We start from the raw sequence: 16,725 nt of genomic DNA on the forward strand, positions 1-16,725 counted from the left end.
CGTGGCTTCCCCACTGCCTGCTGTGGGGCTCAGCACAGCTGAGTCAGCCTGGAGGTCACTGGAGTGCAAAATGTCAAAGTAACGTGGTGCTTCCTGGAATACAAAATGTGTAATATTGGTCTTTCTTTGCAGATGTTTCTTTTTTCATAACAGCACTGAAGAATTTGCTTGTACAGCCCATGTAATATTAACAAGCTTTGCTGCTGTACTGCTTAATGCATTCCAACAGTGATCATAGAAAACCTTGTCTGCCTGCTTGCTCTGAGGGATTTTGAAATGCTGACCTGTTTAGCAAAGATCTTTTCAGTAGTGAAAATCACAATTTCTGTTTTACTCATTTGGGATTTTTGAATGAAAGAAAAATAATCCTTGTTTTACTGAAGTCAGGGAAAAAAGAGCTCATATTTCATTGTCAGAAGCAAATTGAAAATTTTAGGAATACGAATTTATTATACTGTGAAGTATTTTAATTGTTTATCAAGAAATTTCTTATCCATGAATATTACAATGGAAAAGTATCTGAAATTAAGCCTATTTTAACTTAACACACTTTTTTTTTTCTTCATAGTTATTAATGGTCATACACCCTGTTTACGGTTGTTGCTAGAAGTTGCAGACAACCCTGATGTGACAGACGCCAAAGGACAGTAAGTTTTCTTTGTGATGGTTTTCTTTCAGTTCTGTGATTCAAATAACATCTCAGATTTCATACAGAAAAAGCATTTATTTGCAATACTGTACTTCCTGTACTACTTTTAGAATTTGGCAGAAACTATAAAGTACACATTCTAAGCCATGTGGAAAAGATTATTCATTAATCTTAGCCCCTGCTTCATACTTCAAACAATTCTTCATAGATGCTTAAAGCCAGATTCAACATAAACTAACGAGCTTCTGAGATGTTTCTATAGACTTTTACTTTCTAAAATGCTGATATTTCAGGGCTTACTTGGTATACTAAGCTGGCGAAGTGAGACTGATAATTTGAGGTGAGCCCTAAATCTGAGATGTTCCTACAGAAGTTTTATGTCTTATTAAATGGTAGCTATAGAGGCAGTATAAAGTATGCTTTAGAAGCTGAAAGCATGAATGCTTAAAAAAAATATATGGGGTACCTGGAAGATATCTGGCTATACATACAACTTTGAATGGTATTAGTCTTATCTAAGAATAGAAGAACAGATTGCTTTCAGGAAAAAAAAAAAAAAAAAGATATGTTAGTCCAAATGTTGGCTTTAATAGAGTTTCCTCATGTTCACGACTCCACTTTAAACAATTGTGCAGCATTTTCAAAACAAATGCTTTGAGTTGTTGTCATCTTGGTAACTATTGGGCATTCATTCACAACAGTTGGGTACTCTAAAGTTCACGTGTTGCTGGAGGTGACAATAATTGTAGGTTGTTAAGAGAACAGATTGTCCCGAATGATGCTTTGTAAACTGCTTGCAAATGAATCATACTAGTTGGCTGATAATATTTTAAGAATAATTTCATACAAAATATTTTCACCTGGATATTATATAGAAGAGTACAGTGAAAGGAATAAATTTCTGAGTAGGAATGGAGAGAAATGCAGGGCTTCCTGACTTCCCTAGTCCAGTAAGTTAGCAATGCCAAGTAGCATGTCATTTTATAGCTGTGACTGTTTTGTTTGTTTTTCTTCTAGAACCCCCCTAATGCTTGCAGTGGCATATGGGCACATTGATGCTGTTTCCTTATTACTTGAAAAAGAAGCATCTGTAGATGCAGCTGATCTCGTGGGATGCACAGCTTTACATCGAGGGGTGACTTAGTTTTATTCTAATTATTTGTTTTACTGTGAATACAATTCATTTATAGATACAGGGATATTGAATATGTAGGGGATACAGTTAGTGAGTGAAAACATGACTAAAAACAGTCAATGAGGTAAAAATCAGGACAAATCTGCTCAACAAAGTATTGATTAGATTGATTTTTCTCTTGGCTCTAGACACTCTACTATAGCAATCATTATTGTTATAAGTACTTTATGAATTTTGAAAATAATTTATTTAAAAGAACTTCCCAGCAGTTGCTATCCTTTTTCTTGGGGAGGATGTTGTAAGTAAGTAAGCCTTAAGTATTGGGTTCATGAATATTGAGTATGTAAGTATTGGGCTTTGACCCATGGGATCGAAGGAGCTTTCATCTCTGTCATCTGAATCCCATTCAGGCTGTTTCATGTTCACAGTCATCAATCATAGCACATGTTTCCTGGGCATGAGTCTATGTTTACATCAACCTCTTTACTCATTTCTTTGTTATCAGATTATGACTGGGCATGAAGAGTGTGTTCAGATGCTGTTAGAGAAAGACGTATCTATTTTATGTAAAGATGCCAGAGGCAGAACACCTCTGCATTTTGCAGCAGCTCGGGGTCATGCCACTTGGCTGAGTGAATTACTGCAGGTAGCACTTTCAGAAGAAGACTGCAGTTTAAAAGATAATCAAGGTTATACACCGCTGCACTGGGCTTGTTACAATGGTAAGTTTGTCCCTGTGGATTTTTACCAAATTCAAATGCGGCCTCAGTTTTAGGAAAGCATGGTGACAAAGTTTAACCCTTTGAGAAACTTAAAATGAAGAGTCAAATTATTTCCCCTCTTGCGTATTGTCTGTAGTTTGCATTTTCTGTGTTTACACTTCAGTTCAAAATCCAGGGAAATTCCAGCAATAGCTCTCAATGGCTTTGCAACTTATAGAGAAATATCTCAGTCATCACATTCATTTGCTCCCATCACAGAAGGCCAGGGTGAAATTCTGGATTTCCTGAAGTAAATGATGAAATTTGCATTGATTAATATGGGGCCAGAAATGCTTCTCTGAGGTGTCACCTTCTTATTTATTAAAGCAAGAAGTGACATGATTAGATGGATGGCCTGAACTGATTATGTTTCTTGCTTAATAAAAGGATAAAACCTCCTAGTACCGTCGTTCAAGACCATCTTTGGAGATGTGTGAGGCCATGTATGTAATATCACTTAAAAAGGAGACTATTTTTCCTTTCCTTTTATTTTGAGAAGGGTTAATATCAGCCTGGATCTACTGTGTTGCTGAGATATATATATATGTGTATATATATAAAGTAAAACAATTTTTGTCTATTATTTTATCACATAAAAGTTTCTGTACACAATGTGTTCAATCTTAAATCTAAAGTGTTAAATTATAATCCTTATAAACCTAGTATTCAATGAGTGAATTACTTGCTTTGTGTAACACTGCAAACTGTCTGATTTCTTATAGGTCATGAAAACTGCATAGAGGTACTATTGGAACAAAAACTTTTCCGCAAATTCCATGGTAATAGCTTCTCTCCGTTGCACTGTGCCGTGTAAGTAGAAATGTCCAGTAACAAATGCAGATATGTTGCTTTAGGACATATCTGGAAAAAGTAGCAGCATGAGAAGAAAACAATTTTTATTTGAGATTATTTGCACAAGCAAATAATTTTAAAGCTGGTCATAGAACTGTGCTTATCTTAAGTTCTCTTATATCTTATGAACAACAAAAAGTTGGTGGCTATTATGAGTTTCTAATCTTCTTCCATGCACGTATCTTAGACACATTCTTTATTCAAATAAAGCAGTGCATTTTCATACAAGAAGGATTTTAATATGGCAAAAGTCATAACTTTTCATTACATAATTGCAAATGTATTTTTACAAAAAATGCAAGATTACTTTGATATGTACGACCTAACATGCTTATCAGAACATATAAACCATCAGAAGAGTAAGGAATTAGGCACTGTAAAAACAAATGCAAACCTGCATAATTCTGCCATTCTTACCAACAATCAGAATGGCAGAATTATGAATTCTGTCTTCCATTGGAAGAATTGATGTATTCCAGAATTAATGATAGGAGTTACTATTCTGTAGGCTTTCTTTCTACACTTGATGTCATTGGAAAGTAGAGAAGTAATTTATTATATATCAAACCTTGTAATTATCAAAAACAATATATTAGAGAAATAAGAATATTTATAAAGACATTTTTTTACTCTGCTTAGATGTTAAAAATGTTAACATAAAAATGTTAAAAATGCTTGCAACTTTAAAATAAAAGAACTGTTGCTAAGACAACATGGTCTTCTAGCTATATTAGAGATATAATATATGGCTAATACTGTTACTAAACACTGTTCATAATGGCATAAGACAAATTACCAGGAAGAGTACCTCCATGAAGGAAAAGTATTAGAAGTGTGAGCTGGAAGATCTGAGTTTTGATACCTTAAACATTTTGATACCTTAAACATTAGCTTTCTCTTTGTAAGTGTGTATGACCGAGTACTTTCCAGTGTTTGACACTTAGATTAAAGGATTTTAAGGTATTAAAGTTTTAATCCTAGGTTGGTATTGTACTTTCAGTTAACCTTGTGTGTAGTGAATTGCAGGATCAGCTGTGCTTTAGGTGCTGAAATACATAGTAGCAGATGCAATCTTTTTACCTTTTTAAAAAATGTCTTGTCTTTTGGCAGAATCAATGATCATGAAAACTGTGCATCACTGCTTATTGGAGCCATTGATGCCAACATTGTCAATTGCAAGGATGACAAAGGAAGGTAATAGCTTCTTAAAGTGCCTTTCATCATTGTGAATCCATCTCATGTTTTTCATAATTCTGTCTGAACCTCTGTAACTAATCTCTATCATATGTAGCTGAGCCAAAACTTGTCATGCTGACTCTGTCAGATAGCAGCTTACACTGCAACAAACTTAAGTGGTGGCTGACTTTGAAGTAAGAATACTATAAAGTATTCAATTTGGCTGTCAAAAAAAAAGTAGTGTTTTGTTTGTTTAAAAAACGTACTGATTCAGGCTGTTTCTCTGAATCTGTTTTCTTTCTGTTAAACATATAAACACATTTATTTGCTAAATGGTGTGATACTGTGTACAAATAGGAAAGTATTTCAATAAAAGTTATGTTAGCATTCTCAGAGCAAATGATTGAAAACTTCTGTACAGCAAAGTAATTCATACTGGTACAGCAAGAGATATTCATTCAGTCAAATCTTCGGTCACATTGATAATCTCACTGCATGTATATACGTACTTAAGATTGCTAAAATTCTAAAAATATAATACTCATTGTTTCTCTTAATTAAAACAAATACAAAACCTTCAGTAATTGTGATTACTTACTCCTGTAAGGGTGAGAGCACCTCATCCTTACTAATAAGCAAAAACTGAAGTAACACAATTACATACAACATGGGTTACATACCAACTGTCCTTCATCTCAGTTAGTTGTACTTCAGACCCAAAAGGCCACAGGGAGACAGGACAACTTCTAGTGTCTTTCAGTCTTGTGGAAACCGATAATTTTCAAAGTGAACAGAATTCTTTCTGCCTTTCATAGTAATGCTGTTGTTATAGCCAGTTGATGTAGTATCTTTGAGTATTGCTTGAAATACTTCAGTTTATTTAAGTAATGAATCTGTTCTTTTCTCACAGTTTTCCCATTTCAAGTTTGTTTAAGAAAAATAAAAATCACATGAGCAAGCATTGTACTGCTTTCCATTTTACAGAGTAGATTCCATTAAAATAAATATTCTGCTAGTACAAGATTCTACACAACACCATATCCACCCTCTGATGCTCTTTTTGTAAAGTTTATGTTGCACCAGGACAGAGACTGTAAATATTATTTGATTAATTTTGGATGTTGCTACTACAGCTTTCCTCTTGTGATAACTTTTAACTTTCATGGAAAAAACATCCAAACCATCTTGTGCTTTCAGGTTCTTGAGAAGGCAAGTAAATAGGAATATTGTAATTATTCAGCAACAGCTGTGGTCGTGTTAATTTTCCCCACAGAACGCCCCTTCACGCAGCAGCCTTTGCGGATCATGTGGAATGCCTCCAGCTCCTCCTGAGTCACAGCGCCCAAGTGAATGCTGCGGATCATGCAGGGAAAACACCTCTCATGATGGCAGCTCAAAACGGTCACGTAGGTGCTGTAGGTGAGTAAATCCTTGCCACTTTTGAGTGCAACTGCAGTTGCTGATCCCAAATAAGTGATCATGTTTTCCTGGGAAAACAAAGGAAGACAAATAAATTTTGTGCATGCCTGTAAGAAGCTATCTTTACATCTTTAATTTTTGTTTCCTTCTCAGTCATTGTTTCTTAGCAGTCTTTGTGACTCCTTGGAATAACAAACTTGAGTCTTATTTCCTCCAAAGAATGCATTGTAAAGAGCATGATGGGAATAGTATTTATTTTCTCTATTACTTCCTGTTTTTATGGGGCAGTAAAACTGCATGTGTAAAAAAGTTTTAAGGCTAACCTCTTTTTGTGTTACATTATAGGAAATACTACTCTTGAAATGGCAGCTATCCACAGTTGTTTTGTTCCAGGCTAGACTACATGATACAGACATACAGATTAAAGATATATTGACTTAACAAAACTCTCTTTTCTTTAGTTTTGACAGCACAGACTGCACCCTGAATTCATTATATCCACTTAGTCCTCTCAGAGCAGGAATCAGAGTTGTTCTCAGGAGGTGATTTAGGCAGAATTTGCTAAACTGCAAATGGAGAAGTTGATACATAGATTAATGTATGTTCAACAGTTTGAGGCAAAATGAATGAGGTATTAGCTCTCTGTTTGGCTGCTGATTAACTATACAAGATTAGTCTGTTCTCATTATTTTCACTTCATGCTTGTAAAGTTTACGTTGCATCAAGGCTTAATTGGTTAGCATATATGCACACATATTGAAATAGATTTTTTTTCCCCTCTGTTTTTACATATTTGTCTGCCCGTCGGATTTGTCCATTGATTTCTACTAAACTTCAGACTTCTTGGTGAACATTGCTAAGGCAGACCTGACATTAAAAGATAAGGACTTGAATACATCTTTGCACTTGGCTAGCAGTAAAGTAAGTTGAAGATAACTCTGTGCTTCTATAATCTTCACTGTCTGTGTGTATGTTTGTGTTTGTTAAAGCTCCAACAAATATTTCTGCAACAGAGATGTGATGGTCAGACATGTAGTGAGAACAGTGTACCAAGTTTTTTTCATGTCTATTTCAAGGTTTAGTAAATTGAGAAATAAGGATGACAGCTGAAATAATATTTATTATTCTCCAAATTATGTGGAAGGAACACAAAATTTTATCTTGCACTCTGTAGCAGTAAAAACAGGGGTATTGATTAGATTGGTGGTGGTGGGTTTCCCAACTTTTTTCCCCATTAATTCCAATTGTTGTTGCCTGTTTTTGAAAAATAAAAATTAAAAAAAAAAAAAAAGTCCATGGGATTCCCTCTTCTGGGACTTTTCTTTTACTCCTGTTCCCAGATAGGATTCCAGATAGAAACTCCAGTTTCCGTAGACACAAGAGCCTCACTGAATTCTCAAGGTCCTTCAGGCAGCTGTTCACCTGACAGGGCTGTAGACTCACTTTGTTGAAACAGTATGAGAAATAAGGCTCTGATCTGTATTATTTCCAAAGTTTCATTTTCACATATCTCTGATGTTGAAGGGCTTTTGTAGTAGTTTATTAATAATACAGAAGGCATTTAAAGACCTAGGAAATACAGTATTAGTTTTTAAGATTAAGCCCTCTCATTCTCTGTTATTGTGTAGTCCTTGTAAGTCATCAGTTGAATGCACTCTCAAAAGAAATGTCAGTCTTCCCTGAAAGCTGAGAAGGTGAATTCATATATGAATGGAGGGCTGAAACACAGGTGAATGTCTAAACTTGTAAATGTGCTAAAGCATTCTAGTATTGACAGTTTGTAAATGGTGTTTTAAGGTTTTTACAATTCCCTCATTACAGTTCCTTAGAAACTGAGTAGCATATTCCATATTTTAAATTGATTTTTTACATTTTGCTTTTATATGTAACATTTCTTTTGCCTCAGTTTTATATTCCTTAGCAAATTAATACAGTTTTTTGTTTTCAACTACAGGGTCATGAAAAATGTGCCTTGTTAATACTTGACAAGATACAAGAACAGAGCCTTATTAATGCAAAAAATAATGCATTGCAGACGTAAGTATAACCTGATCTTCTCAAATTCAGTTGATTTACCCAGAGATTCTGATTTAGCTCATCAAGTTCACATCTTGGATTTTTTCACAGAAAAAGGAAGTTACATTTCTGAGTTGGTTTTTTTTTTTTTGAAGCGCTTGCCCTTGAAAACAATAGATTTATATTGCATTTTCACTTTTAATTTTGACTTCTTTGATGCTAATTCTATGTGTGGTTTGTTGGAAAAATAATATGAGGTCATTTATTTGAAGACTATATCAAAATGTCTTTCAATCATGTGAATGTATACCGACATTTCCTACCTTTGCAAGCTTCACTTTAAATATAAATAATTTATTTAGATTAAGGTACTACATTTAATTTTAAAGTTTTTGGAGCTCAAAGTTTATGTACAACTCCCTTCCATAGCACTCATTATCCGCAGGATTGTAACCATCGATATTCTTACTCCAGCTGCAAAAGATTGAACCACAGGTTCAGGCTGTAGATCTAGAGCTTGCAGATGAATCCATTCCACCTAAGCCCTTTTTCCCCTCTTCAATGTGAAATTGTTTCTCCTGTTCCATTAGTAAACAGGAGGATGGTGTACTAGGAAGGGGGCAAAACTGCAGGAACAGAAATTATCAATGGAATATTCAAGAGAAAAAAAAAAAGATACAATGATTTTGAACAGTCTGTAGTAGCCAGAATTAAGGATAGAACAAAGACATTTCTTCAGTCTTAGATACATTTTCCTTTTAAATTGTGTGCTGCAAACAGTGGAAAACTGACAGGTTTTTAAAGAAATCCTTGAGATTGGCAAGTGTTAATCAATCTTTGCACGTATAAAGGTAATTGCATATATTTATTTTCCACATCTTTTATAGATATGGTACACCAGAATTATTTTAAAGCTTGTAATGTAATTTAATGTCTAGATTTTAATTGTTATCCAGCATCAGAATTTTTCCTTCTGAGGAACATATGCTTTAAGTACTGCCTAACTTTTTTTAGAAGGAGTTATTTTAAACTAAACTTTAATTTTGATGTTTTGTTTTGTAGACCTCTCCATATTGCTGCACGTAATGGCTTGAAGATGGTGGTTGAAGAGTTGCTAGCCAAAGGGGCATGTGTCCTAGCAGTAGATGAAAATGGTAAGTAAATAACACACTTTGGTAAACTTCAGTAGTACCTACGAGGTAATTTTACAACAGACTGACGCAGTAGACTTAAAAGCTGGTAGACATCATTGATGCTTATATTCTTCCAAGAACAGACAATGAGCTGTGTGAGTATCTATATTAAAAAGGACGCTCTTCTTCTTTTTTTTTTTTTTTTTAATATAGAAATGTATTCTGAACATCACAGTGGTCCCTTTTACTGTTCATTTTGCATGTACTGTCAACAGCTAGTCTTTTTTAATGCTTGAGTGCAGTGGTAACTTGAATTTCCTAAACATGCAAGTGGCACCGGATAATTCTGACGCCTTGCAGAAGAATTAAGGATTATGCATTCAATCAGCGCATGTTTTAATGGGTAGGAAGAAAACCATCACCATATGTTTGATTGTGTCCTAGTTCATTCTGAGATCAAAACTTGTGCTTTCCAATTGTCTGACCTAACCCAAGATGCAAGTAAATTACTGATATATTACCTCATAAAATATATGATTAGTTAATAAATGTGATAATTTTGTTTCAGATCTCAGTGAAATCCTTCCCTAAACATTATAAAGCCCACAGGGAGCTGTGCTTCTATAATTAATATTTTCAAAAATGTCTTCCTGAAATAAGCAGGTTTCTCTTACAATAATGACTTTGTGGCATTAATATAATAATTTGGTACCTCCATCTCCCCATATCTGTAAAGTAACAATAATAAAACTTAGCCATCATTACAAGAGATTTGATATCTATGGATGCAAAGAACTGAGTGGTGAGTATTTATTATTAACCAATTGCTATTAGGTAAGCTTGCATGAATGAGTCCCACTGAAGTCATCTGGCCCTAATCTCAATTTAGAGATAGAGGACAGAAAAATGAACCAGATTAGCTTCTAACCACTATTTTGTTTTGGTTGTTAAAATTGTACATGCAGATCTAGCTAATTTACATGTATGTCAGGAGTGGAAAATTAAGTTCAAATTTGATACATGTTTAATTGCTATAGGAGCAACTGTGCACACAGTTTAAAGGAGAGAAATTTAAGTACAATAAGTACAATTCTAAAGAATACTTTAAGTTGGAACTCAGAAGAAGAAGGAATTCTATTTAGGGGATCCATTCACTGCAATTGGTCCTTAAGTATCGGTAGTTTGCTATAAAACTACTCACATTTGTCCACCAAACTCTGCATAATCTCCATACTGCAAACTCTCCATACTGCAGGTGTTTCAAGCTTATTTGAGGCAGTAAGATAGAAGTAAAGCCTGAGATTACTTTTGCTGCAGCATTTAAGATTTAGCCATCTGCAAAAGAATTAGTATGCTCTTAGCATAAAGGAGGAGTTCTTGGAAAGTGCAGAGCACAATGCACCTTCACAGTACTGCACAGCAGCCTGCAAAACTGATAGATAGCAAGTGTTATTAGCATACTCATTTCAAAGATTTGTTTACATGAGAAGCTACTTTGTGGCAGTCCTTGAACAGGAGCCACGTTTTGTCTCTCACTGCTGTGAAGACAAATTTCTGATAGCTCCCCAGTTCTTTGTTTTACAGACATCCATATTATAATATGACTTTATATTTAAAACCTATGCCATGCTTTCTGAATACAGTTATTATTCCTCTGACATAATGCAAATTTTGGCTAACTGAACATCCACATAGTCACACTTGCTATACATGCACCACATGCGCCGGTCTAATTCTTTTCTCTGGCAATTTCATTCCTAAATGAACTGCTTTCTGAGTTGAGTATATGCTCAACCAATCAGTCTTGGAAATTTTGCTTACTACTCCAAAATATGTTAAAACTAATATCTTTTATGTGCTCATGAAAGTCGTTGTTCTCAGAATGAGACTTGTTCATATGTACAGAAACTGAAGCCAGTTTCTGTCCCTGTTGCTGTACACCCTATGTTCTGTATTCATCATATTGCTTGTGCTGTAGAACTGTGTTTAGCAAGTGCTTTTATTCATATTGTGAAGTCTGTTTGCTGCCTGATTTAAAACAAAAATAGTGCTTGTTGTGGTCACAGTGATTTAAATGCTCCATAAAGTGTGTATTTTCCCAGCATGTCTAATTTAAAATAAGTAACACCCCCCTGTTGCCTGGCATGATTGTAACTGAACATACATCTCCTGCTTACGAAGTCGCCTAGAGATGTATATGAGGAATGCTCAGTGCCATTCTCAGTACCCGTAGTACTAACCATTGCCTTGTCTGCATTTGTGCCCAGGTCATACGCCAGCCCTGGCTTGCGCTCCTAACAAAGACGTGGCTGACTGCCTGGCACTCATTTTGGCTACCATGATGCCTTTTTCTCCTTCCAGTTCAGTGACGGCTTTCAACTTCGCTTGTTTTAAAAAAGACAGTTTGGGCAGGACACATCTCTGCGATGGCTCCAGTATGGGTAGCATTAACTCTTGTAATAAGCCCTTGACTAATAACATAGGAACAGAGGATGGGTACAATGAAAATGATTCTGATTCTGAAACATTTTGACTTTGGTATTCAAAACTTTTTCTTTCCTTATTGGTTCCTTTCAGCTTGTTGTTTTGGTCTTTTTAAACAGCTCAGATCCCACTGCTATATTCTTAACTATTACTCTTGACAAGTAGGTATTGAAAGATATGTAGTGTTGATGAGAATTAAGCCTTTAAATAACAAAGGGGAACTTACTGGAATATTATTCTCATTAATGTTCTGCAGCTTTTCAGCTTCCTCATGTTTTCCTTAGGCCCTAAGTGCCCCTGTGGAAAGTCTCTACCTCTTATTTTAAGTAAAAAAGAGAAAATGCCTTTTTCCTTTTTGACAGCACAAATAAACAGGGAACTGTTTGTAAAAAGTACTTACATATTTTAGCTGTAACGTTAGTACACAAACATATTTTCAATGTAGCCTTCATAGATTTGAAGCATTGCTCCTTTCCTCTGTTTGTCTGTTTACTAATTCCAGGGGCTCTGATAATTAGATAACTTCTTTTACACAAACCAAAGGTCAAGTTGTAAATCCTAAAATTGCCTGTATTACTTCTCTACAGGAAGAAAAAATTACATTCTGCACGTATTAAGCACTTAAACGTACAGAAAGCACTTTTTACAGTTATTAGTTGCAGCATGCAATTAGAAAAATGTAGTTATAAACTCTTAAGGCCAAATTCTACTTGTCTCACCATGTTTCCCCACTGACATTAGTGGAACCACTTGTGAAAAATTGAAATCACTTGCCCCCGCCCCTTCCCCTTCCGCCACCCTCCCCCGCCCCCCCCGCTTTTTTTTCCCAATTCAGCACAAGCGTGTACAGTTTATTTGCACTACAGAATTAGGGTCATTAGAAGTTTCTGTCACCTGAGCCGTTAACCATGAATCTAGTATCAGAAAAAGAAATCAGGTGTAGACAAAGGTGTATGTAAACATTTATGATGACATGCCAACTTAAATAGATTTAAAAAAATATTTTCTATGCTTAAATAACCAATTTTTGCTGTAAACGATATCGTTTTTTAACGTAATTCTGCCAGTGTTTGGATTAACAGAGTAGAGGTAAAACAATGAAAGCATAACACCAAAAGTTGAAATACCAAACACGAGAAAACAAAAATGTACCATGCACCATGCATGGGATCGGAGATGCATGCTAAAAGAGCCTATTGTCACCAGCTTTGAAAGCAATGTCAGCTTGTGAATATGTTTACTCCTTCTGCCAAAGTTTCTAGGTCAAACGGACCCCGACCCTCATCTGCAACAGAAGTACAAAAGGAAGAATGAGACTTTATAAGCAAAAACAAAACAAAACAAACAAAAGCCTATCATGAACTAACCAGCCGTACCAAGAGGACCAAAATGCTTCAGTGATTAAATGGAAGACGTTATTACTTTTATTTTTTTTCTTCAAATGTGAGTGACATAATGAAGTAGTTTTCTAAAGCATAAAACTATAAACTTTTGAGGTAATGAGTAGTCTTGAGTGAATTTTACATTTTATGATGCAGGTTTCAAGTTGACATTTGTAACTAATTATGTGTTGACCACAGTTTGTTTTTTTCCAGACTAAGGAAAATGTTCATATGCTTTTAATGTAAATGTGTTTATATTTATTTGAAATGAAACAAATACCCAGGAAAAATAACTATGGCTTTTTCTCCTTGTTAGTAGTTGTGCATATTATTTTGTGTAATGCAAAATAAAATGTGAATCTAGGCAAGACTGATGGCCTGAGTGGAGAAAGGAAGGACTGATGCACTTCAGAAGTGTGCCCATCTTAATCTGTGGAATGTAAAGATGGAAGTCCACAGGCTATACTGGTAAAAAGCAGAGAGCAAACACCTTTCATCATCATTTGAAAGTGTAAGAAAGGGATCCGACACCTTGCTAGACAGGTGAGAGAACACTGTACGACTACAGTAAAGTTATAGAAAAGGAAATGTAGCATGGAGTTAAGGTGTTACAAGTTCCAGTGATTCACACTCAGGATATCTGCAGGCCTAAATCCGTGCTGGGAGAATGAGAAGAGCTTCTTCCTGAGTGCATGCTTTCGTCAGGGTAAATAAAAATAAGGATTTCTATTTTAGTTGTAGTTTTTAGCCATGTTCCACTGAATTGTTTAAAAATAATAATAATCATCAGCAGATTTCCAGTTCTTCAACTGGAAAAAGCACGCATTGTTTATTTTGCCCTGCTAAAATTACACATTGTTTCCTTGAACATTAACAAATTTCCAAAATTTGCAACGAACTTCCTAAGGGATAGTGTCTATGAAGGTAAAGGTATGTTTTTCCTCAATCCTATCTTTTCAGCAGCAGAACTGACAGAGCACCTGAAACCCTGGTTTTCTCCTCAGAAGTAGCACAGGAAACTTTTTTATGATTGACTTTTCTCAAAGTTTTTCATGTAAAACCTGCAGAATAGCAATAATCACCTTATTGTAAGCACTGAAAATAAGAGGAGAGACCAGTTGTTAGTTTTCAGTCATGTGTTTAGAAATAAATGGAAATCCCAAGTTTTAGTTTGTTTGTTTGTTTCTGTGTAGAATGACAGCATTTAAAACAAACAAACAAATGAGAAATAGCTGCCACCTGCTCTAACAGCAGGAACAGCATTTTAATTTTATTTAAACTAGAGATTAAATATGTCTAACCCTGAAATAAAGTTACGCTATCCTACATGAAGTTGTTTCATTAGGAGAAAACAAGTGATCTTTACAAGGAGAATATTGTATTATTTCAAGCAGCCATTTTATACAAATCAGTGTTTTACTTGGTACCGTACAGAGTTACTGAAAATATTTTGTAAATTTGCAATACCTTGTAACTCTGGTAACTGTGTAGTACAACTGCTGCCTTTTATGATGCATACAACCTTATAGAAGCGTAGGTGATTATCAAATAACTTTGCTCCTTCTGGGAATCAAACTTAAACTTTACGGATTAAACTTCTCTATAAACTAGCAATGATGTAAGTTTGCAGTATTCCAGAAATCCTAGAAAAATATGATTTGTTAGCATCTTATGGGCATTTGGAAAGCCATGGTTTGAGTATGGTGTTCTTAGGAAAATCGTCACAAGCAAGACATTTGGAAGTACTCAGTATCAGCCTGTCCCCAGATCTCACCACAATCCCTTTTCCTGTATGCTAGTACATTAACTTGTAATATAATTTGTCACTTGTAGAAATAAATTTGTTATTTAGGACAGGTATTTAAGTATGGGAATAATCTTACTCATGTAAATAATCACCATGCCTTTTTGTGGACTTTTTACAAGGGTAGATTTAATCATACAGAATTGTTGCACTTAACCCTGGATCCTGCAATTTACAGTACATGGACTACTTCTGTATTTGCACCAAACAGTGGGTATTTTGTGAGGGGCAGCAGTCTGCCCAGTTTTATTAGCAGGGTAGTTTTCATCCTGTATTTTAACCACAGTTGCAGGTGGAATCCATAGCAGGATTGGGTCCCATTCTCATAAATACTGAGTAAAAACCTCCGGACTGCCTGAAATTGCTGTGAAATAGCTCAGGGGATTTCTGTTCATTGCTACTAAAAGGGCACCATAATGTGTTTGGTACTTTTATGCAGTAAACAACTGCCAGATTATTAAATTAGAACAAACACATGAAATGAATTGTTTATCCACTGTACTGTTGAGAAACCTGGTTATGTATCTTGAGGATGACTTTAAAAAAAAATTGTGATTTTTATTCTTAGTCATGTAAGAAATATTAGAGTGCCTTTTTATATTTGTGTATTATGGAAATGTTTTGTGAAAGTTGTCTCTCTTTTTTTTTTTTTTTTTTTAATTTGAGTGTTATAAAAGCAATATATTACCAGTAAATTTTCATTTCAACTCTTCTTTGAATGTATAAAGTGTTTCTTCTTTTCATATGTTCTACCTGTATTGAAATGAAAATTAATATGCTAAATTTCTATAGGAATAATGTATAACTTTTGCAGTGCTGAAAATGCTTTCTTATTACACAAAAAGTAAACCTTAGATCAGTGTTATAGGAAAGGGCGTTTTAAACTAGTGACAATCTGAGTGTGTGTATAAAATGTAATTTTATGCGTTTCTTATGCAGTGATCTACATATTAAAGCCAATATCTTACGTTTTGTAGGTTTTGTCTTATATTTTATGCTTTAGCATGTGCAATATATCTTTACAAACCATGGTGATACGAATCTGGTGCCAGTGTTATATTTTGCATACCATTTGTAATAAACAACATGAAATATTGTTTGATGGTTTCAGTGGGGTTTTGTCGGTGGTGTTTTCTTTTGTAAATTGAAGTTTAAAGACTTGGTAAATGTCACGTATAAAATGAGGAAAAAGACTTACTTCGGTGAATGACTTGGAATTCAGCCTGAATCTTCTCAAGCACAGTCTAGTAACTTTTTTTCAACTACTGAATGCTGTGTTCATGTAATGAAAAACCCTAACCTAAACTACTATTGAGATGCATTCAGATGGTTATTTTTACAAATAAAAATGGTACAAATACTGTTGGAAAACCGAGTAAATTTTATTTATTTTAAATGACGGGAGAACGTTGCAGTACCGAGCGCAGTGAAGGTGCTGAAGGCGTATTTTTACTCCCTCCCTCCCTCCCTCCCTCCCTCAGGTGCTGTGCGAGGAGCCCCCTCAGCGCGCCCTGCCCTCCCCGTCATGGCGGGCGGGCGGCCGGCGGGCGCGTCTCTGCCCTCCTCAACATGGCGGGCAGGCGGCGCGCCGACCTCCCCAACATGGCGGCCGCACCTCTCCCGCTGCCGTTGGCGGCCAGGTTGTGGCGCCCGCCCCGTCCCTCCCCGCCCGGTCCCTCCCCGCCGTGCCCGTGCCCGCGGCCGCGGGGCGAGGCCGCTCCGCACCTCAGCGCGATGGGGCGGGCGAGCGGGCGGCTGCCCGCGGCGGCGCCGCTCTTCTACGGGGCGCTGGCGGCGCTGGCGCTGCTGGGGGTGCGCGACGTGCTCTTCCTCTACGAGGAGAACCGCTGCAGCATGACCTACATGTTCGAGTACCCCGAGTACCTGGTGAGCCGGGGGGAGGCAGCCCGCAGG

At 36.1% G+C, this 16,725-nt stretch overlaps 2 protein-coding genes across 8 annotated transcripts in view; both read left to right on the plus strand.

Moving 5' to 3' along the window:
* The window catches only part of ANKRD44 (ankyrin repeat domain 44), a 145,520-nt gene extending 129,346 nt beyond the window's left edge, over positions 1-16,174 (plus strand). For 4 of the 7 annotated variants that reach the window (XM_082763358.1, XM_082763359.1, XM_082763361.1 and 1 more), the window contains exons 19-28: positions 569-647; positions 1,667-1,784; positions 2,290-2,506; positions 3,268-3,355; positions 4,508-4,591; positions 5,847-5,992; positions 6,831-6,913; positions 7,947-8,029; positions 9,071-9,162; positions 11,409-16,174. In XM_082763358.1, the coding sequence (XP_082619484.1) occupies positions 569-647; positions 1,667-1,784; positions 2,290-2,506; positions 3,268-3,355; positions 4,508-4,591; positions 5,847-5,992; positions 6,831-6,913; positions 7,947-8,029; positions 9,071-9,162; positions 11,409-11,674 (1,256 nt within the window). In that variant the 3' untranslated portion in view covers positions 11,675-16,174. The remainder of the gene's footprint in view (positions 1-568; positions 648-1,666; positions 1,785-2,289; positions 2,507-3,267; positions 3,356-4,507; positions 4,592-5,846; positions 5,993-6,830; positions 6,914-7,946; positions 8,030-9,070; positions 9,163-11,408) is intronic. The other 3 variants (XM_082763362.1, XM_082763363.1, XR_014317764.1) reach the window with 2 other exon arrangements.
* Positions 16,175-16,404: 230 nt separating this feature from the next.
* The window catches only part of PGAP1 (post-GPI attachment to proteins inositol deacylase 1), a 42,697-nt gene continuing 42,376 nt past the window's right edge, over positions 16,405-16,725 (plus strand). Inside the window, exon 1 of the mRNA XM_082763364.1 lies at positions 16,405-16,698. Coding sequence (XP_082619490.1) covers positions 16,414-16,698 — 285 coding nt within the window. The 5' untranslated portion in view covers positions 16,405-16,413. The remainder of the gene's footprint in view (positions 16,699-16,725) is intronic.

The sequence above is a fragment of the Aythya marila genome (assembly GCF_965140915.1).
Source record: "Aythya marila genome assembly, chromosome: 6".
NCBI classification, from domain to species: Eukaryota; Metazoa; Chordata; class Aves; order Anseriformes; family Anatidae; genus Aythya; species Aythya marila.